Genomic DNA, 22,677 nt, shown 5'->3' on the forward strand with positions numbered 1-22,677 from the left:
AAACTATGGTGAGAACTTAGTAACTAGAGGAGCAAATCTTTGGGTGGTCAAGTATGCAAATGATTTAGTGGCAGGTACGAAAAGGTAATGGAATGTCTTCAGATAGATTTGGAGTGCATGTATGTACATACATGGGTCTTGGTTAATAAGGCTGGTGAGCTGCAATCACAAGTTACCATGTGGGACTATTTAAAAACAAAGTGGCAGTATCAGAGACCTAGTTCAAAAGGGTGAGGATTGGGAACTTAATATTTGAGTATTCAGGAAGGATGGGGAAAGAGCGTAGCAATATTGGTTAAAGAAGCTACTATGACATTTTAAGGATGTATTTACCATAGAGGGAGTTCAACAGGTTCACCAGGCTAACCCCTGGGATGCCAGGATTTTTTTGAGAAAAAAACTGCATAGGCCGGTATTCTCTAAGAGTTTTGAAGAATGTGAGTGATACTCATTGAACTGCACAATAGTCTAACAGAACATTACAGGGTCGATGTGGATAGGATGTTCCCCCTGGTTGGTGAACTTAGAACCAGTGGACACAGTCTCAGAACAAGCATCAGGCCATTGAAGACTGAGATGAGGAGGAATCTCTTCACTCGGAGGTGGTGAATTTTTAGGATTCTCTGCCCCAGAGGGCTGTGGAAACTCAGTCACTGAGCGTGTTCAAGACAGAAATCAATAGATTTCGGGATACTAATGACACCAGGGATATGGGAATAGTAAGAGTAGATGATCAGCTATAATATGTTTGGATGGTGGAGCAGGCTCGAGGAGCTGAATAGCCTCCTATGTCTCAATGTCTCTGAGAGGGAGCCAAAGAGCAGCTTTGGTTAAAATTGAGAAACCATGGCACTGACTGAATTATTCCACAGGGAGCTGGCATAACCCTGGCAGGCTGAATGGCCTCCTTCTATGCTGTGTATCACAGTGACTCTAATAGAGGAGCTATTACGCTAACAGGTACTTGCTATAGGCCACTAAATATTGGGGATGCGATCAAGGAGCAACTTACAGAAAGATGCAAGAACTATAAAATAAACAATCGCTTGGCAGTACAGAACTTGAGTATTGATGAAAAAAGAGACATGTCGAAGCTTTTCATCTTGTACTCACACTGGTATTCTGGAAATATCCTGATTTAAGAGAAAACAATTTATTCTATATGAGAAGGGTGCTACCAATCAGCATCTTCCCCTCCTACAATACAATGTTTTCCCTCTTTTATTTTGGTATTCATGAGTAAAAGATGAAAACCTTTGTCTCTCTCTTTCAGCAACTACAAAGTAGTGCTAATGGGGAAACTTCAATTCTTCTAACACAGATTGGGATGGTAACAGTGTGGAAGACAGAGGGAGGAATATTACAATTCAGGGTTCACTACAAAGTAGAGAATCAAGCTGAATGTAAATAAGGATTTATGAGCATTTGGGAAAAATGTGTAAATAATTAACACTTAATAATTAATAATAACAGATGGCGCGGTAGCACAGTGGTTAGCACTGCTGCTTCACAGCTCCAGGGACCTGGGTTCGATTCCCGGCTTGGGTCACTGTCTGTGTGGAGTTTGCACATTCTCCTCATGTCTGCGTGGGTTTCCTCCGGGTGCTCCGGTTTCCTCCCACAGTCCAAAGATGTGCGGGTTAGGTTGATTGGCCATGCTAAAATTGCCCCTTAGTGTCCTGAGATGCGTAGGTTAGAGGGATTAGTGGATAAAATATGTAGGGATATGGGGGAAGGGCCTGGGTGGGATTGTGGTCGGTGCAGACTTGATGGGCCGAATGGCCTCTTTCTGTACTGTAGGGTTTCTATGATTTCTATGATTTAATAAATGAAAATCGGATTGTATTTGCTAAAGATAAATTGTATTTGACTGACTGGGTTGAGTTTGTTGAAGTTGCAAAGAGGGTTGATGAGAGTAGTATGCATCTTCCGCAAGGCATTGATAAGGTGCTAGATAATAGATTTGCTAATAAAATTGACAATGGGCAGTGGTAATGAATATGGAATTGGTTAATGGACAAATAAGATGGCAGAGAGTAGTGATTGTTTTTTTTCAGATGGGAGAGAAATGTCCCCGAGGGGTCTTTTTGATAAATATTTATCACCTGGAATTGCGTAAACGGCATCATTTAAAGTTAACATAAGACACACAACTAGAAAATGCTGGAAACATTGATAAGGATACTGTTATGATCCTAGTCCAGAGGCCCCCAGTTTTTTGGAAAGATCCAGTCAAGGACCAATAATGTTTTCTTTTAAAGTAGACAAAGTTTGAGATTTAAGACACTGGCAAAGAGAATAGTCACAAGATTCCAAGAGGTTTGAACAAATAAAGTAAACTATATACTATACAAGATCATAAAGATGAAACCCAGAGGTCAGTGAGTCAAACTGTCTTCCGAACTTTTCATTTTCAAAGATCAAGCCTCTGAATTCCCTCAAAACCACACCCAAGTTATACTGCCTCGATGACTGCAGATCTCCCAGGATTTCAGTCTCCTCTTTGAAGGTTTATTTCCCGTAGATTGGAGTCTGCACGCCAGCCTTGACTTACTGCCACAATTTAATTTAATAGCTGTTCACTGGGTTGGCACTGCCCATGGATTTCATCAATTTCGCCAGCTACACCAAACTATGAATGGCTTCTGAGCCCTAACTGCACAGATCCAGCTTAAGGCAACACTTCTGCCTCCTAGCCTGCTAACAGCAGCACCTTTTAGCATAGCCTTTCCCCCGCTGCAGAACTGTCCCCCCTCCACCCCCGTCCCTCCCCACAAGCAAACACACACAAATTGTAACCCAAACCCTAGAACTTTCTCTTAAGCTCCGCCCATCTCTAGGATGACGTAGCCTTCCAGGGTTCACTGAATGCTTTTAAAATTTAATTGCTGCTCTCGCTCCCAAAACAAAGTAACTTTCAGGGCTATGTTTCTTTATCGTCAGTGTAGAAAAACCTCCAATTCTCCACCTACCTTTTAAGATCTTACCTTTTTCTGTTAACCCCTGAATCCACGTGGCCACAAGTGTAGTCTTTGAGCTGCTTTAGTTGCATTTATTCAATTTTCTACAACTTTCCTAGAATGACAAATTACCTATAAACAATTACTATGAACCATGGTATTTATAGTAATAGCAAAAGACTTGAAGGATATAGACTGGTGAAATCGATGATTGCGGATCCAACTTAAAGCAGAGAAGTGTGAGTGATTCATTTTGGTAACAATGAGATGCAATTTAAAATAAATGGTATAATTTTAATGCACTTTCAGGAATAGAGAGATCTGGGGATGGCAGGACAGGTTTCTTGTCTTATAGAGTACAGAAGCAAGGAAGTTATACTAAACCTAAACAAGAAAATGGTAAGGGCCACAGCTGGAGTAATGTCTAATTCTTGAAGAAAGCAAAGGCATTGGAGAGGATGTTTACAAGAATGGTACCAGGAATGTGGGACTTCAGTTAAGTGAAGAGACTGGAGAAGCTGAGATTGTTCTCCTCAGTACAGAAGAAATTAAGTGGAGGTCTGTGATATCCAAAATAATCACGGGTTTCGATGAGTAAATAAGGACAAACTGTATCCAGCAGAGTAATCAGAAAAGGTTCACTAGGTTGATCCAAGGAATGGAGGGATTTTCTTATGTAGAGGTTAAGTAGGTTGGCCTGTACTCACTGAAGTTAGAAGAATATGAGGCAACCTTACTGAGACATACTGGATTCTTAGGGGGCTTGACAGGGTAAATGCTGAGAGGTTGTTTCACCTTGTGGGAGAATCTAAGGCCAGAGGGCATAATCTCAGAGTAAGGGATTACCCATTTTAAAACACAGATGAGGAGGAATTACTGCAGAGGGTTGTGGAGGCTGGGTCGTTAGGCATGTTCAAGGCTGAGGTGGATGGATTTTTGAGCAATAAGGAAATTGATGATTATGGGGGATAAGGTGGGATTGAATTGAGGACAATCAGATCAGTCATGATCTCATTGAATAGTGGAGCAGACTTGGATGGGCTGAATGGCCTATTACTGCTGCTATGTCTTATGGTCTTGTAGGATACATATTTAAGGCAACTGGGTTTTGTTAATGCAGCACATTACGATGACCTGGGTGGTGGAAGCAGATTCTGTATTAACTTCCAAAAGGGAATTGGATAAATAGTGGGAGGGAGAAAATTGTAGTGCTACAAGGGAAAGAGTGGGGAGTGGGACAAATTCGATAACTCCTGCAAAGCAGTGTAAACATACTGGGCCAATTATTCTCCTGTGTCCTGAGGGCAGGCGTGATGTTTACAAACGCATGTATAGTAGGAATAAAAATTTTCACAACTTTTACAAATTTTTAAATTCATGTGATTTCCAGAGTGCAGAAAGTTGAATTCCGGAGGATGTTTCCTTCATGACGAAGTTTCAGGCCAGATGAGTCTCTGGTTGGAGGCAACAGCCTGAAAATCCTTGAAATGAATGACTATGCAGCACTTGTGATTTCTGTGCTTTGACCGATTGTCAGGCAATGATCAGAGACTTTTAAAATTTAAAAAGCTTCGAGGAGTTCAGTGATGGTGGCTGGCTGCATTGGCAGTCAGGAGATCTGGAATTCTGCCCAGTTGGTGCTCAATCAGCAGACTGAGCTGTGAGGTTAGAAATGTAATAAAATAGTTCGCAAGGCTAGTAGCATGGAGGTCATATGATATGGTACATGAATGGGTTAATTGAAGCCTTACAAGCAGTTTCTGTGCTTCTGGCCAAAATCCATTGATTCCCTTGGAATCAAAATGGTGACTGTTAAGGTCTAAGGGTTCCAATGTCTCTATATCTTTGTTATCATCTCCACTGGGGGAGCCAGTTTGTTAGTTAGTTGTTTAGTTTTGTGATTACAATGGGGTGTGAGATTCCAAAAGGATGCAAGTGGAACTCTTTTTTTTGTTCTTGTAATCTCTGTTGGAAGCATCCAGAACAAGTGGCCAATCTTGAGTCATGTGACCTGTAGCTGCCATCTTGTGGTTCAGCAAAAGTCCATTTTAATATTGCAACTTTTGATTTATTTTCATGACTTGACATGACAGTCAGTTAAAACTTTCAAGATAGATTTTCATTTTGGTAAGGTTGGATATGGTGCAAAAGTAGCTAAATGGAATCATGGTTCATATCAGCAAAGATCTAATTGAACGGTCAACAAAGGTTTGAGAGCCTGAATGGCCTACCACTTATCCTAAGGTTCTTGCAAATCCCATTTTACCCTATTTCCATATTGTTCACTTGAAAGTCAATTTTGGGATTTTTTTTTCTCTGACAACCAACGTGCTTATTTTGGCATTCACTTTCAATCCATTTGTCAATTGACTGGATTTATTGTCACTATATAATTACTCTGATTGCACTTGCCCACAATTCCACATATCCAGCAAATGTGCATCTGTTCAAAACTGTCCTCAAGGCTGCTCATCTGTATGGTGACCAAACAGGTGAATATCCAGAGAAAGGACAAACTGTATCCAGCAGAGTAACCAGAGAAAGTTCACTAGGTTGATCCAAGGTATGGAGGGATTTTCTTGTGTAGAAGTTAAGTAGGTTGGCCTGTACTCACTGGAGTTAGAAGAATGTGAGACATACAGGATTCTCTGGGGCTTGACGGGGTAAATGCTGAGAGGTTGTTTCACCTTGTGGGAGAGTCTAAGAGTTCAATAGGCACTTACAATTCTGCCTAAATGAGTCAGAGAATGAGAAATGAAATTTCAAAATGCCAGAGTTCTCAAAGAATGAGAGGGGGATTATCCACGTCAGTTATCAGTTAACAAGGTGTGTGTTAAACATTCTCCCATTCCACATTGCTTTCTTGTGAGGACTTTGAAACCCAGTTGCATTTCACTGATCTGTCTTGGCAAGCATTAAACTTATTTGCAATGCCGTCACTGTGTTGCAAGCCTGACTCAAGCTCCTGCTAAGTAGCTTTGTGTGTACCAAGGCAATTGTTTTCTTTGCACAGATTGTAATTTTTTTACTCCTTCCAAGCAAGCATCGATTTACGACCTTATTTGCTGACCCCCCCCGCCAAGTATGTGACTCCATACTTTGGAATGTACTATCCTTGTTAACTGTTTGCTGGGAGAAGGGAGTAATGATTTGAAGTTACAAAGTATTAGTTTCCAGGATGCAGGCCATTTGAACTGACCGGTCAATGCCAGAGTTTATGCTCCACATGAGCTTCCTCCCACCTCCCTAACATAAACACCCTTCTTTACTTTCCCCCTGATGTGCTCATCCAACTTCCCCTTAAATGTATCTATGCCACTTATCTTCACTGTTTGCTGTGGTAATGTGTTCCATGTTCTAACCTATGTCTGGGTAAAGAAGGTACTTCCTACTGGATTTATTAATGACTATCTTATATTTATGGCTCTTCATTCTGAAGTGGAAACATCTGTTCACCCCATCAAACCCCCTCTTCATTTAGAAGGCCGAGTGATCTTTTCTAGAGAAAGGAGTCCAGCCTGTTTAATCTTTCCTGATAGATATCACCTCTCTGTTCTGGCATCACTTTAGTAAATTAGTTTTTTACCTTCTCTACTGCCTCTGTATCATACTTGGTATAGAGACCTGAACTATTCATAGCATTCTCAAGAATGGTCTAACCAAGGCTCCATACAAATTTAACATGACTTCCCTGTTTGTCATCTAGAAATGATCTATAGTCGATTATTTGTATTTATGGCCTCATTAACCTGTGATGCTGTTTTACCACCTACCACTTCACAATCCCCATCTTCCTCTGTACCGTTTAGACGCTTCTTTTCCCCACAGTATATGGCCTGTTTCCTCCCAAAATGTATTTCCTTATTTTTACCAGTATTGAGGTTCATTCATGATCATTCTACAAATTTAGTAATGTCTTCCTGTAATTTTTCTTTTGGAGCTGCCCTCAATATTAACCATGCCCTCCATTTGCTGTCAGTCACAAATTTTGAAATTGTACTTGCAATTCTGGAGTACAAATGGTGAACAACAATGGTCCCACTATCAGTCCTTCACTTCCTGTCATTTCCCAATCCAAGTAACTATCTTTATACCCCTGACTATCTGTTTTATAACCAACTTGTTGTTAATTCTATTACTTGTCATTTGACTCCATAATTTCTGACCTTTGTAATGAGTTTATTATATGGTGTTTTGAGCGAACGCTTTATGGAATTCAAATATGTTGCTTCCTTCAAAGCATTCAATAAAGTTGATCATTTATGATCTTTTGTTTTCAAATCCATGTTGTATGTTTCTCTGGTGATCATGTGGCGCAGTGGGTAGCGCCCCTGCCTCTGAGCCAGAAGCTCTGGGTTCAATAAGTGCAAAATGGGATGGCACGTTCATAACACAGTCAAACGGATTAACTGTTAGCCTGTAAAGCCTTTTTTAATACATGCGCTAGCAGGCGGTAAGAGCAGGAGAGTTTCCTAGTCAGCCATTCTGTGGAAGACGACAACAAACCACCACAGTACCTTGCCAAGCATAACTATGGGCCAATCCAATGGAAGTCCAGGGTCGCTAACATCCTCTTAAGGCATGATACCTGAAACAGGAAGAGATGTTTCTCTATTGCATCTTTGAAGGATTCCATTATTTTTATTATCAGTGACTTCAAGTTAATTAGAATACGTCCAATGAGCCGTGGAAATAGGAGTCGCATTAGCCGCCCCTGTGATTTATTTTCCTTCTAGCTTTTAGCTGATGCCTCATGTTTATTTAACTAAGCTGGCTGCAATTTTTCTGCCTGTCCCCATTTCCCAGCAAGCTTCCATTAGACTGCTTGGTGTGCCTGTTTTTAAAAAAAATGAAAATGGATCCCTCCCGATGGATGATTAAAATTTAAAAAAGATATTTGCAACCTGTCGGGAGAGGCTACAGCCTCCAGTGAGCTGTGCAATGGAACAATGGTTCTTTGGCATTAAGTGGGAGGGCTCAAGTGACATGGCATCAATGTACCCAACACAATGAGTTTTATTTTGAGTAGCAGCTGAACAAGTACTTCAACTCCAATGTCCTGTGCCTGTTGTCTTCGTAACGGAACTTAGTGCTTCCAGTCATGCCTGAACTGGCAATTATTCAGTAAACATCTGTAAGCTCTTGAAACAGTGGACACAATAACCACTGATGTTCAGTGTGTGCCACTACATAGGCCCATGTGCTTTGCAAGTCTGTTTGTTGTAGTTGATCCACTAATTCATCTACAAAGTGTGTGTTATGCACGCTGTGCAAAATCCCAAGTTTTACAGAGGGAGCTTGGAGAACAGGTGCGGCACGTGTATTGCAGCATTGCCATTGACCCGTGTGGGTATGCAATAATGTATAGGAGATGGCAACATGTAGCACATTATCAGGAAAATAGCTCTTCACCACTCGCGGTGTAAATCCACCAAATAATAATTATTAAACTCAGTGTTGCAACTTACTAATGAGGGTATTTTCCACGTCTGGTTTATTGGTTGAGGACTATTTCTATTACACATCATCTACATATCGTGATTTGTCTTCATAATACTCTTTTTCACTGAACCCACAAAAGTGACACATTTGAAATGTTTGTATGCCAATGTTATTTGGAGCTCCAGAACACATGCTCTTATCGCCAGTGTTAACAAACAATGAAAGTGATGAAGGATGTGATTTGCATCCACAAAAACAGGTTTATGTTTGTGGTCTGAGAGGGCAGGAACACCTATTGTTAAAAGACAATGGGGCGATTCTCCGAGCGTAGCAGGCCCAGAGATGTCAGTGGAGGCCGTTTCGTGGGCTTCCCACTGGGCGTCACGGCCTCTCGCGTGTCTCCGCTAAAGAGTTAGGGTAATCAGCTCCACACTGTTAGCACATGGACATCTTTTCCATTTCATTAGCTGGCTGGGGCTCGATTCTCTGGACTTGCTCTTTGGCACTGTCCTCCAGGCAGTGGGGGAGGGAGTGGGATCCCGCTGCCACTCTGCATTGGGATTGCAGGCAGAGGTAGGGAAGGGGTGATCAGGGCTGGCCATGTGGGTGGGGTAGGGTGTCCAGGCTGCTGGATGGGGCGGTTGGGATTATCGTTGGGGGGGGGCAGGAGCTTGCCCGGGGAGTTCTGGGAGGCCAGTGATCAGGAGGTGGGCCGGTCGGGAGGCCAGCAGTGTGGGGCTATTGCTGACAGATCGGCGCATGCGCTGTAGCCCGCTCAACTGCTATGCTACCAGCCTCGGGTGGGAATAGGCCCTGCCCACAGAATCCCACTGAGGCACTCTGATGCAGCGTGTTAGAGATTCATTCTGGAAATCATGCTGAAAAAAAGTGGGATTTACTCTTTGACAAAGGGTCGTCTGGACTCAATGTCAGCTGTTTTCTCTCCTTACAGATGCTGCCAGACCTGCTGAGATTTTCCAGCATTTTCTCTTTTGGTAGCGGGATTTACTCCCCTTTTCCTGCAAATTGGGGACTTCGAATTTTTTTGGGAGAATCCCGGCCAATGTCTTGTTAAAACTAAATTTAAATACAATCTGGAGAAGTCTCGCAAAATCTAATGATGAGTCTTTATACTGGTATTTAGTGTATTTCAAAGTAAAACAATTAGAATTAAGCTTATTTTTAAAAAAGCAAGCAATTCCCCTCTTTGTAGTATTTCTGATCCTCAGTTTCTAAGCCAGTAATGGTGATTTTTGACACATGCAGCAGGCTGGGATTGTGAAAGGGGCAGAATGAACATACGTAGTTTGTCCAAGGGAGGGTACAGTGCCGTCTGGTACCTTCATTCAAGTGCTGATCAAATCGGTTGATCCAAAGAGTCATCGCATTTTGGCCACCTCACCATCCACGTGTAAGCACTTTCCAGCAGAGAATGGGTTTAAGCGGGAAACCTGATTTGACTTTTTGCCTTAATTAGTCGGTTAATGCCACGACTAATTACAATGCCCCGTGCTGCTATCCTGGCTGAGATAACAGATTGTGCTCAGTTCCACACTTTACCAGTTGATGCTGTTGCAGTCCGAGGAACAACAATACCTCAATGACATAGGATTACATTTCGAGAGAGGTTTTGTACTGATAAGGGAAGCTTATTGAAGCACGTCATGCACTATGACAACACATTACAAGCCTAACACTGAGGCCATTGTTTTCACTGCAGTGGCTTGACAATAGAAATGCAAGAGTGGAGGAGAAAGGACCAGTCCTTAAAACAACAAGGCACAAGAATCAAACCGTTCTTTCTGATGGAGGATTTGTAAACACCAAACGCTTCATTTTGGGCAATTTTAAAGTGTTGCTTCCTGTCTGCTGTAGATGCTGGCAAACACGCACACAAGCAATGATAGGAGGTGGGGGGGACATATGACAGGAAAGCAAGATCCTCTCCTTGCCCCACTCTTTCTCCCTTGCTAGCCTAGGAAGATTAAGGCCAATTTTAATTCTGCTGGTGCATCCTTAGCTGAAACCCGCAAACTAGGGAACTCAGCCTACACGTCCGAATGCCAATTCCAGTCATTTATTGTTCCACTGAAACAGAACCACCAGAAGAACTATTTAGAACTGTCATCAATCCTAATGGTAGAGAAATCTTCAAGCCCGCCATCAATTAAATAACTGTTAAAAGAACAGTCAATGGTTCCTGACAGTGATTGCATTTGAGCACAGATGTAGTGTGACTTCATGAAGAGAACATCTACTAATAAATGCTTTGAATTTTGCACGAGCTGCTCGCCTTTAAAATGCAAGAGTTGTTTAAATTTAATGAGATGCAAATGCAAACTACATCAGAAACCCTGATCACTGATAACATTTTGCGCTAATCTGGAATCCATGAGATAAGGTATCATTGTCCTATTTTGTAAGGGGAAGGAGAGGAAATTAGTGACACATCTCACTGCTGAATGTGGACTCCACAAAACTCTGTCCAGTGACACTGCCAGTTCGGTCAGATCTACTCTGGAGTTGGTGATCCACCCTGATCAGACCTCCACTGTACCCGGAAGGAAGATCTCTGGGCAATGAAACCCCCAAGTAACAGAAGGCAATGTGCGGGACAAGCGGGTGGACACTGACTCATCAGCCTGCACCAGGAGAAGGCCTGTGACAGAATATCTCTCTCACACATGATGAATATACTCTATGTTGTGTGGCTTGGGTTGGGAATCTGCAGGTGGATCCAACTGCTCTACACCAACATCAGTAGCTCGGTTTCAATCAGAGTGAGAATTGGAAAGATTGCCTATCCTATCTGGAGTCCAGCAAGGCTACCCTCTCTCCCTCATCTTGTTTAATATGTGCCAAATCCATCAGGAAAGATGTGGATACAAGAGGGATGAAAATGCTGGGTAGCAGAGGCACTCTGGTCAAAGCCTCTCTGTAAACGGACAATGTCACCTCGCCGCCTTCTGCTTGGATCTAGTGTTGATTTAATGGATAAGCAACTGCAACCAGTTTGAAATAAAAACAGCAACTGGAGGAAAAACTCAGCAGGTCTGGCATGTTCTGTTTTTATTTCAGACCTTCAACATCTGCAATATTTTGCTTTTATTATGTAACTGGTTTGAACTGGCCTCTGGAGTCGTGGCAAATCGAGGCAAGAGTGAGACCATATTCATTTTGGGAATGGGGCCAATTGATCCTTTCGTCCCCTTCTTCAGGTCAAATTACCCGAAGGTGCTGGCAATAGGGTTCAGAGGGGCTATGGTGTGCAGTTAAGAACTGGAAGGAGCGTGTTGCACAACCAGGAATGTGGAAGCAATGCTCTGTCTCCATTACACATAAGAACCTGGTCATTAGGTGTTGTTGTTGTATGTGCCACCGGTCTGGCCCATTCCTCACTCCCGTGCTTGGGTAATCACCCAACCGTCATCTTTTTCAGCTTCCAGCTAAGTGAAGTGTGGTTGCACAAGGAGCAAAATGATCAAACCTTTAGTTAAAGGAGGAAAAGGTCAACAATGCCCGTTATCCTGATGGCCATCTTGTGTGCAGTTCTATCAAGCTGTGCAAACACCCAAGTGCTGAGCCTTGGCTTTATGAAAGATGGTTTGGCCAATGTTACTGTGAAGCAGTTGGACTGTCATACCACCTAGAAAAGTTTATGCAGAGAAACACCTGTGACCATAATTATTGGTCTGCACATAGAGGCTCTGCAAGGAAAGGATCCTGTTGGATGGTTCCCGGAGCAGATTTTCAAAGTGATTTGGCAGAATGCCTCATCACCAGATCTTTCAAACAAGCATCAAGACATAGCCTGACTGGTGGTGGGAAAGGCCATTTCCCACCTGAGCCTTCCTATATATCTGGAAGCTTGCTTCCTCCACACATTGCGCTCGGAGATGGCTGCGGTGGGGAAGAGCCTGTTGCCCATCTCTTTGTGGAATGTGCCTTTGCATTGAAGGCCTGGAGGGAAATGCTGTGGTTTTTGTCAAGCTTCATTTCCATAATGCAGGATGTTGCCAACCTGTTTGCTTGCGTTTTAAACAAAGCTTGGCAGTTAACTGTTCCTTGGTGCATTGTTCATGGCAATGCTTGTGTCATTCAACCCACTTGCCAACCAATCAGCACCCTTTTCTCAAGTAGTATAAATTGTTGTTCCCTAAATGTTTTGACAGCAAGTCTCATTATTTTTTAGCAAAACTCAAGTTCTATGCTACCAAGCAAAAAAAAAAGAGCCCTTGCCATTCTCAGCTTTATGCTAAGGATCAGCTATGGCTCAGTAGTACAAGGCTGTGGGTTCAATCCTACTCCAAAGACTTGAGCACATAATCCATACTGCACTGTTGGGTGGTGGTATTTTTCAGACAAATCATTAATCCCAAGTGGATGTAAAAGATCTTGTTACACTGTTTTGAAGGAAAGCAGGGGAATTTCTTTTATGTCCTGGCCAATATTGATGCAACTACCAACTTTCCTAAAACACGTTATCTGGACATTAGCTCAATGCAGTTTTACAGGGGTTTGCTGTGTGGAAATTGGCTTCATTTCCTATAAGAGTGACTACACTTCAAAAAATACTTAATTGACTGTGAAGCAATGAGTGAGAGATGTTATATTAATACGAGTGTTTTGTTTTCTAAAGTTTTTTTTATTTTGTTCTGTGCAGGTTTTTGGCTTGTTGGTGTGGGCGTTGATTGCTGGCTCAGGAATCTCATCTGGTGATGGTGCCTTTGGATGGGTGATCTTTGTGGCCATCTTGCTGTGGATACTTACCATTGTTCTCTTTCTCTTCTACCTGTTGAATCTCGCACCTAAACTGCCAATGGTGCCTTGGCTGCATCTGGTAGGTTCCATTTTTTTTTTAAAAAAGCAGCAAATTAGTGTAAGTGACACTCCAGAAACAAGTGGGGTCTGTGACTGCAGGCAACAGGCTTCCTAATTTACATCATAGAATCCCTACAGTGCCAGAGGAGGCCATTCGGCCCATCGAGCCTGCATCAACAATGATCCCACCCAGACCCTATCCTCACAACCCCATACATTTAATCCTGACACTAACGGACAATTTTAGCATTGCCAATGCAATTTTAGCATTGCCAATGCACTTAACCCGCACATCTTTGGACTGTGGGAGGAAACCAGAGCAGCCAGAGGAAACCCACGCAGACACGGGGAGAATTTGCAAACTCCACACAAAAAACAACCCAAGCTGGGAATCGAACCTGTGTCCCTGGCACTGTGAGGCAGCAGTGCTAACCATTGTGCCACTGTGCCACCCCTCAATGTCAGGAGTGGGATCAGTTTGTTTCAGTTAATCAGTTCCTTCCATTGGTTTCTCCTTGTTGCTATTTTCTTGAAAGGTAATTGGTAAAGAGCCAGGAGGCAATATGAGCAGAGGTTTTTGTTGCACGACAATGATGTACCTGAAATTGTGATGGAAGCAGATTCAATAGTAACTCTTTCAATGAGCCAGCACTATGGGCCAAATGGCCACCTTCTCTGCTTTAGGTTTCTACAATTCCCAATGATTTTCTTTTCTGTACTTGGGTTTATCATACAAAGGCCATGTTAATTTTTGTTATCATATTGTGGAGCTTAATACTCTTTGGGATTTTTGACCTTGTTGCAAATAGAGCACAATTTGAGCCCCAGACGGAGTCTTTTCATTTCGACGACATTCCTTGGTAACTTGTTCTCTTTCAAGATGCAAGTCGGTCTCAACACAGGCTGTGGGAGTGATTAGAGAATTGCACCACAACTTCATGTTGTCATAGCAATTGTTCTTGGTTATGATTTAAATGGTACGTTACTTTTGTATACAGAATATAAGATGGGTTGTACACAGCACAGGGTGATGAGTGAACTTTCCAACCTAGTCTTGGTTCGTCATGGAGATCGAATCCCAAGAGGGAATGCAGTTGGTTTTTATAACCCGTGTTGCTATACCAAATGCTCTTTCACAGAGAGTTCAAGGTCTCACCAAATTGCAAAGCAACCAACCTAATGAGTTGGATTTTTGTACACTAAGTAGCTTAAAAAAGATCATGCACCAATCCTCAAGACAGAATAGTTCTCCCAGTGGATGAGTTTTCCCAGCAGTACCTGAAGCTTGCAGCTGAATAAAACATAATCAGTGGGGCTCATGGAAATCTCAACATTAAACCTTTCCTGTATTGTAGGTCAAGCCCTGGATATAAAACTTGCCCTGTTGCAGGCTGCATTAGTCCAGCTTCCAAACCCTCCAAGTTATTTTGATAGTGCAGAATGCAAAAGTGTACAACTGTGCTTTAACCCTTCATAACGTTCCTGGAAGTGACACTTCAGTAGATGTTGCCCGCACTGGGACTAGTCTGTCACCTGGTCTTGTCTACTCTGGATCCTGAGATATAGCCTTCAATATGGCAAACTTCAGATTCCTGTCTGTACCTCGAACTCTGGATTTATTGAGCGAGGTTTCATTTTGAGATTTCTCTGACATGCTTTGCAGAATGGCTGATTTTATTAGGTGATCAAAGTAGCAATTCCTAAGAAAAGGTATATCATTCATTTTTGCCTTCTGACTGAAATGAGTTACAATAAACGCGTGAAAAGTAATTTTAAAAAAAACAAAAATGGGGAATCTTTGTAAACCTTGGCTAAAAATGGCACGTTAGGTTCAGGTTATGCTGAGTTAGCTGATCTCAGCTGGGACAACACAAGGCCTAATGGTGAAGGTAGGAGGCATCACAACTAAGCCTAATCCTATGGTGGAACATTCTGTCTAGGTTCATACAGGACCTCCATGAGATAAAGGGGAATGACTGGGGAGGAATTCTTTTACATAAGTGGTTTATTAAATAGGAAGGCAGTGATATTGTCACTGGACTGGTAATCCAGAGACCCAGGGGAATGTTCTAGGGGCTCAGGTTCAAATCCCACCATGGCAGATGGGGAAATTTGAATTCAATAAATTTGGAATTAGTAGAATGATGACTGTGAAATTGTCATTAAAAACCCATCTGGTTCACTAATGTCCTGGTCTGGCCCATATGTGACTTCAGACCCAAAGTTGACTCTTAAATGGCCTAGCAAGCCACTCAATTGGGGATAGGAAATAAATGCTGGCCCAGCCAGTGACACCCACATCCCATGAATAACACTCAGCAGGACTTCCAAATCTCTGATTCCCTTAACTGTACCTCAATTTAATTTTGTGTTTGTGATAGGGATTCTTAGAATGAAAAAGAAATATGTAAAATGTATTTATTGCAACTTGAGACAACTTACATATGTTCTTCACTCTCCGTAGAGTCTATATTTTAACTTGGGTGCTACAGTTCTGTACTTAACTGCCTTCATTACCAATGCATCATCCGTTGACCCAACATCTATTAAAGGCTCGGCCAAATACAACAACCGAGCAGCTGCTGCGGTGAGTGTTTATAGGTATTTTAAATTTACTCTTGCCTTTTCAAATGGTATTTTAAAAATCATACATTTGAAATGATTATGTATAAAATACTCATTCCATTACTGTTAATCTTCTGAATTGAATACACATGCTTGTTCATTTCTCATTCATGCACTATCCAGCTGAATGGTCAGCATTTGAACTGGCTGAAAACTCTCATTTACTTCTGATGTAGCTGTTTTGTAAAGCTGCTAAAGTGAACAGGAAATGACTGGGTGTTTTTCAGTTTGTATCGAGTCAGCAGGACCAGTTGCACATGAGATTTGAATGGAATTGGCTGTATTCCCTCTTGTCGCAGAATTCAAACTGAACCAATGTCTCCTGGATTAGCCAGATGAAGCAGCATAGCCTCCAGAAACTGGATCACCTCGTCAGAAAGAACTTTCAGTGTGGTTTATAGAACAAAGTCACTAATCTAGTTTTAAAATAAACTAATGAATCTTTGTTACGTGTAGCACACAGTAATTCTTCCTTCATTAGATTATTTAAATTTGCATATCGAATTAAGTTCTGAGTCCAGGATTCCTGTTGAATATGAACAGGATTCTTTATCATTGTTCGGCTGTTGCCAGAACAGAACCCAAACTCGGTGGGATAATTATCCTTTAACATGGAATTTTGACCTGAATATCTTAGGAAGATTCAGTCCAGCACATAAACCAAAAGCAAGCCTTTACTGGTTGTTAAAAGCAGTAATAATCCTAATTTAAGAAATGTATGAATCAGAGGAATATGGGAGTATAGGCCATTCAGCTCGGAGACTGCTGCACTTTCTAATTTGTACCATGATTGTGTTTACCTAACATTTGATCCATATCATATCCCTACAGTACAGAAGGAGGCCATTCGGCCCATCGAGTCTGCACTGACCACAATCACATCCAGGCCCTATTCCCGTAACCCCACACATTTGCCCTGTTAATCCCCTGACACTAGGGTCAATTTAGCATGGCCAATCAACCTAACCCGCACATCTTTGGACTGTGGGAGGAAACCGGAGAACCCATGCAAACTCCACACACACACTGATCTGCAGTGGGAATGGAACCCAGGTCCCTGGTGCTGTGAGGTGGCAGTGCTAACCACTGCCAGCGCGCCTTTTGATTGCCCTTGGATTGAGCAGTGACGGCCTTCTAGGAGAGAGAATCCTAGGTTTCCAATTTAATTTTAATGTGTTCTAAATAAACCTGTTTGAATAATGGTTTATTGGGATAATACCTTTGGTTCAAAGAAGAGGTTTTATACTTGCGATCATTATTGTTTTTAATATAGTTGAACCTATAAATGATTCTAAATGCCCTATTCAAAACTATTTTTAATCGCTAAATTAATAGTTGAATAAATTATATTAAGTTAAAGTTTGTTTTAAAGATGATAACTAATGAAGTATATCAAGAAAAACATCAATGCGATAATTCAGAGTTGGGACTATTTTAATTCTATTGATTTATATAAATTTAATTAATATGCACTTTATGCAAAGTATGCTTTCTACCAAAGGCACTTAGCAATTTGTGATTGACTATTTTCATCTTGTGGCTCCCAATAGTTATTGTTTTAGCCAATATTTTTGATAAAGAGCTCTTTTGGCTTAGAACAAACACACTGGTCCTGGTCGATCTTATTGAATATCTGTCATTTTATGCATCACGATTAGATTAACCTTCAAAAGGAGGTTAAAAACCAAGTTAAACAGTTTACTAAAAGGTTGTATTAAGATTATGAAATGATTCTGACGCAATACTTCTGGAAAAAATTGTTTTACTGGTAGATCTTTTTTTTAGTTTGTACCCCCTCACCCTTCCTTAAACACTGACTCGCTGGCTTGTGAGTTTAATTTCAGGGGAACCTGAAGCTCCCTGGTGCCTCATCCAAATTGCCATGTGTGTTTGTGAGCCCAGATGGTGAATGAACATCAGCAAACAATACGATAGCGCCCCCCCCCCCCCCCTCCCTCATTTACTTTCCAGCAGGAATGCTCATTGATCTTTCCAAATCCCCTCCATTTTCCCCTACTTGCTTCATTAACCTCCCAGCACAAGTCAGCAGCTTCAGGCTGGGTGGGAGGGGGAAGAAGAGCAATCCGTCTAGAGTTTAAGACTGGACATGTCTGATGACATGATGTGCTTTTCCCACAGTTCTTCGCAGGTGTGGTGATGATATCGTATGGAGTAAGCACCTTCCTCTGCTTCCTGTCATTGCGAGGGCATGGTAGCAATGCAGCAACAAGTCAGGCCACAGGAAGAAATTCAGCATAGACTTTTTCACCAAGATGAAGGTCACAATGTTAATCTGTTATACACCTCTGAAATGATGAACAGATTGTGTTGTCTCAGCTGCCTCAAAAAGCACACTCCATTCCAGCTCCCCCCCACATACACTGCAGTTACCAAGGACCAGAATAATTCATCGAATTTTAATTTTAGACTTTTTCTGACTCCTCTCTCTTGACAATATTGCAACTTTTCTTGTAGTTTGACCCTCTGATATCCTCTCTGTAACAGAGTTTACCATATTCTCATCACTTTTTATCCTTGCCTGAGGAATTACAGCTGTAATCCAACCACATGGAAGTGAACTACATTAGAAGCACCTCAAAAATATCTACCTGTACAACAAACCTGAATGTTGTTTAAATGTCTTGAAGAAATGATCTCTTTGCTTCCTCTGCTGGATTGAGTGAAGGTGGTGCAGCACTTGGCAAAGCAAAAGGCCTTGGGCTTGTTAGCTTAACTAGGGTCCTGGGTGGTGGAGGAGGACAAGTTGACCACCTGGTCCTGATCACTATCCAGTGGCACATGCTATTATTTGTTTCTGACTGGATGTTAAGTGAGGCTCAGCTGTGATACTATTCTTGGTCGAAGAGCCCGCCAGTGTTAAGTTCACAAGTAGAACTGTTATCTCAATGCCAATACTTTCAGTATGGAATGGAGAACATTGAAAATCCAACTGTGCTTTCCATAGCAAATGGTTGCAATCTTTGTCATAACAACATGCACTTAATCGTATAATGCAGTACATTGGAGGTTGGGAATTTGAGTTTTTCAAACTAGTCTTCAAGTCCTTCAAATCCATAAAGTATGCATATGCTTCCAACCCAACAGGATCATTCACTATAACTGAACATGCTGCTGTACCTATTTAATCTCGCACTCTGCCAGTAATACCAATCAATTGCTCTGGAATCCAATGAACCACTCAGCAAAATGGCTCCACTCACTCTAGTAAAGTATATGTAAAGGAGTGAGAACTATTGTGTGAACACAGTACAAAGGCTTGCAACATCATTTTACTGTTTTGGTGCCAACAGCAGTGCTAGAGTAGACATGTTAGAACTCCAATGTATAAAACCAGGATTGTTAATCTAGGGCAGCAGGAGAGGGGTATTGAGGAAGAAGAGAAGGTGAGGGGCTCAGTAGTCCTGAGTATTGCTGAAGTACCGATCTCGCCTGTGTTGGTATGGAGAAGCTGGAGGAGGAACTCTGAGCATTCAACTTGCAGAGAGTGTGTCCAGGAAACTTCAGTCATATTGAAGTTGAATAAAAGAGATATTTGGTGTCCTTTTTAAAGAAGAAAATATCAAGAGGTACAATTCAAGAAACTGAACCAAGATATAATCGGAAACCAAAAATGGACACCTCGAGCATACAAAATATTAGGAAGGGGTGATGAAAAGGTTAAAGCAGGTGGTTAAAAAGAAATGAAGAGGGGTGGAATCCAGAACCTTGGTGGTGGAATCCACATCTGACAATGTTTGATTGAAGGGCAAGGGCATGTGCAAGGGGCCAGGGTCAGAGTGTTGGTGGGCTGAAGGAAGTTAGAGATTGTCACTCTGTACTAATGAGTGTAGTATTGCTGAAAAAAGAGACACACTGGACAGATGCAAGAATGCCAAATTTCAAAGGGAGCAACTCTTTGTGCTGCAAGAGAAAAGGGTGCTGATTTGTTGGCAAGTTGATTCTGGCCGAGGTCAGTTTTCTAACCAATTAGTACCCCATTCTCCTGTAGGATAAATTGTTGCAATTGTTTGAAATTTGGCTTTCTTGCATTTGTCCTGATGAGTGGCAACATGTCTCTCTTTTCAGCCATTTTTTTTTCAGGTTGGATATTGTTTGGGGTACAGGTCAGAGGTGAAGAATGTTTTCTTTGGTTAAAGTGTATGGCCAGAATTAAATAAACTTTATAAATATATGTGCTGCATCATTTAAAATAGTATTGGGTGAGGAGGAAGGAAAATTAAGTGATGCAAGGAAATATAAATCTTTCAAAACAGATTTTTAATAAAATTTTAGTGTCTAAAAGCAAACCTGTATGATCATGGCAGGAATAACCTTCAAAATATAAAGCTGCAGTCAACGTAGGAGACAAGAGTGCTATTTCAAAACAGTTCAAATTTGCAGAAATCAGTTGTATTTTTGTTTAAGACCTCCCAGCATCTTTATAAAATGCACCTTCCATTTTACCGGCTCAAGTATATTTATTACTGTTTTTGTGCATCTCATTTGTTACAGTTGCAAAATCTAAAACAAAATGAATCTGGTTTCTGCGATATGTTGATTCTAATTGTAACAATTTAAAAACATAAATTACATAATCAACGTGCACTGACATTTCTTTAATTCTTAAAACAAAATTATATTTGTATAAAATCACTCATCTGTTTGCACATAATTGATAATTTTTCAATGTGTTACATTCTAATAAAAGGAATTAGTCATCAACTTTTGGTTGTGTTGTCCATGTTGATCAATACTGAAGTATAGTTGACTTTTTGCCAGGTTTTCTGCCCTTGTTTTCCTGCGGTTGAACTTATTGTGGTATGTGGCAATGGGGGCTGATATGCCACTAGGTAGTCCTTTATTTAGTAAGAAGTCTCACAACACCAGGTTTAAGTCCAACAGGTTTATTTGGTTGTAAAAGCCCCTAGCTTTCGGAGCGCTGCTCCTTCGTCGGGTAAGTGGGAGTTCTGTTCACAAACAGGGCATATAAAGACACAAACTCAATTTACAAAATAATGGTTGGAATGCAAGTCTTTACAGGTAATCAAGTCTTAAAGGTACAGACAATGTGAGTGGAGAGGGTTAAGCACAGGTTAAAGAGATGTGTATTGTCTCCAGACAGGACAGTTAGTGAGATTTTGCAAGTCCAGGCAAGTCGTGGAGGGTTACAGATAGTGTGACATGAACCCAAGATCCTGGTTGAGGCCGTCCTCATGTGTGCGGAACTTGGCTATCAGTCTCTGCTCAGCCCAATGTCCCCAATGGCAGCGAATCCGATTGGCAGATTGTGAAGCAGCAGCAACTTGCTGTGGATTCGCTGCCATTGGGGACATTGGGCTGAGCAGAGACTGATAGCCAAGTTCCGCACACGAGGACGGCCTCAACCGGGATCTTGGGTTCATGTCACACTATCTGTAACCCCCACGACTTGCCTGGGCTTGCAAAATCTCACTAATTGTCCTGTCTGGAGACAATACACATCTCTTTAACCTGTGCTTAACGCTCTCTCCACTCACATTGTCTGTACCTTTAAGACTTGATTACCTGTAAAGACTCTCATTCCAACCATTATTTTGTAAATTGAGTTTGTGTCTTTATATGCCCTGTTTGTGAACAGAACTCCCACTTACCCGACGAAGGAGCAGCGCTCCAAAAGCTAGTGGCTTTCACTACCAAATAAACCTGGTGTCGTAAGACTTCTTGCTGTGTTTACCCCAGTCCAACGTCGGCATCTCCACATAGTCCTTATTTACACATTGAGCCCAGAAGTTTAACTACAGTTAGGCAGTTTTGAGTAGAGATCATTTGGATCGGGAATGGGAACCTTGCATCCCCACTGTCAAAGGGGCTGTGTGAATTGTAATGCCCTGAGCTGCCATCTTGTCCAGAGAATGGCACACTCAGCACAATCCAAGATGCAACCTGGGATCTTCCTTTGTTTGTAGACATCTGCACCACACAAGGCATTTAACTTGAACACCAAGATTTATCTGGGAACAAGAAAATGATGCCAATTTCAACACATCCTGGCTTTCACAGATCTCCAAACAATGTACTGGATCCCAGAACGTTGCATTACTTTTGTTTTTGAACTTTTCCATACTGCTCTTGAAAAGTTAGTGAGTGGCTGCTGTGAGCTGTGTAGTGTAGGTACATTCATTGTCAATAAGATTCCCAGGCATTTGAACAGACAGTATCTTTCTGAGGCAATATATGTGACGTGGTGGGGAACTTTTGAGCTGGTGGCATTCCCATGCATCTGCTGCCCTTATCCTTTGCGGTAGTAGGGTTGGTTTGGGAGGTGACATTCAAGGAGCCTTAGTGAATTACTGTGGTGCAATTTTTAGACTGTACACACTCCAACTAGGAAATGAATGTTTAAGGTGGTGGAACAGATGCTAATCAAGCAGGTTGTTTTGTCTTTGGGTTGAGCTTCTTGAATGTTGGAGCTGTATTTGGGGAGTATTCTATTTCATTAACTTATGCCTTGTAGATGGTTGAAAGGCTCCGGGGAGTCAGATGGTAAGCGACTGGCCACAGAATACGCGATCTCTGACCTGTTCTTATATCCACAGTATTTATATAACTGAATCACTTTGGCTTCTAGTCAATTCAATAATGAGACCACTGAATGTTATTAGAGATGGTCATCATCTAGCATTTCTGTGGCACAGATGTTATTTGCCAGAGTAGCATGTTGTCCATGTGTTACTACCTGCAAATCATAAGTGAATATCCCTACCTTTTAGAATGGTCATTGATAAAGCAGCTGTAGATGATTGGGTCTAGGATACTACAAGGGAACTCTTGCACTGATGAGCTGGGGCTA

At 41.7% G+C, this 22,677-nt stretch overlaps 1 protein-coding gene across 1 annotated transcript in view; it reads left to right on the plus strand.

Moving 5' to 3' along the window:
* Window positions 1-20,570, plus strand: part of LOC144492690 (plasmolipin-like) — a 28,157-nt gene extending 7,587 nt beyond the window's left edge. Inside the window, exons 2-4 of the mRNA XM_078211015.1 lie at window positions 13,066-13,242; window positions 15,688-15,810; window positions 17,988-20,570. Of these exons, the coding sequence (XP_078067141.1) occupies window positions 13,066-13,242; window positions 15,688-15,810; window positions 17,988-18,107 (420 nt within the window). The 3' untranslated portion in view covers window positions 18,108-20,570. The remainder of the gene's footprint in view (window positions 1-13,065; window positions 13,243-15,687; window positions 15,811-17,987) is intronic.
* The last annotated feature ends 2,107 nt before the right edge of the window (window positions 20,571-22,677 follow it).

This window comes from Mustelus asterias, chromosome 4, assembly GCF_964213995.1.
Source record: "Mustelus asterias chromosome 4, sMusAst1.hap1.1, whole genome shotgun sequence".
NCBI classification, from domain to species: Eukaryota; Metazoa; Chordata; class Chondrichthyes; order Carcharhiniformes; family Triakidae; genus Mustelus; species Mustelus asterias.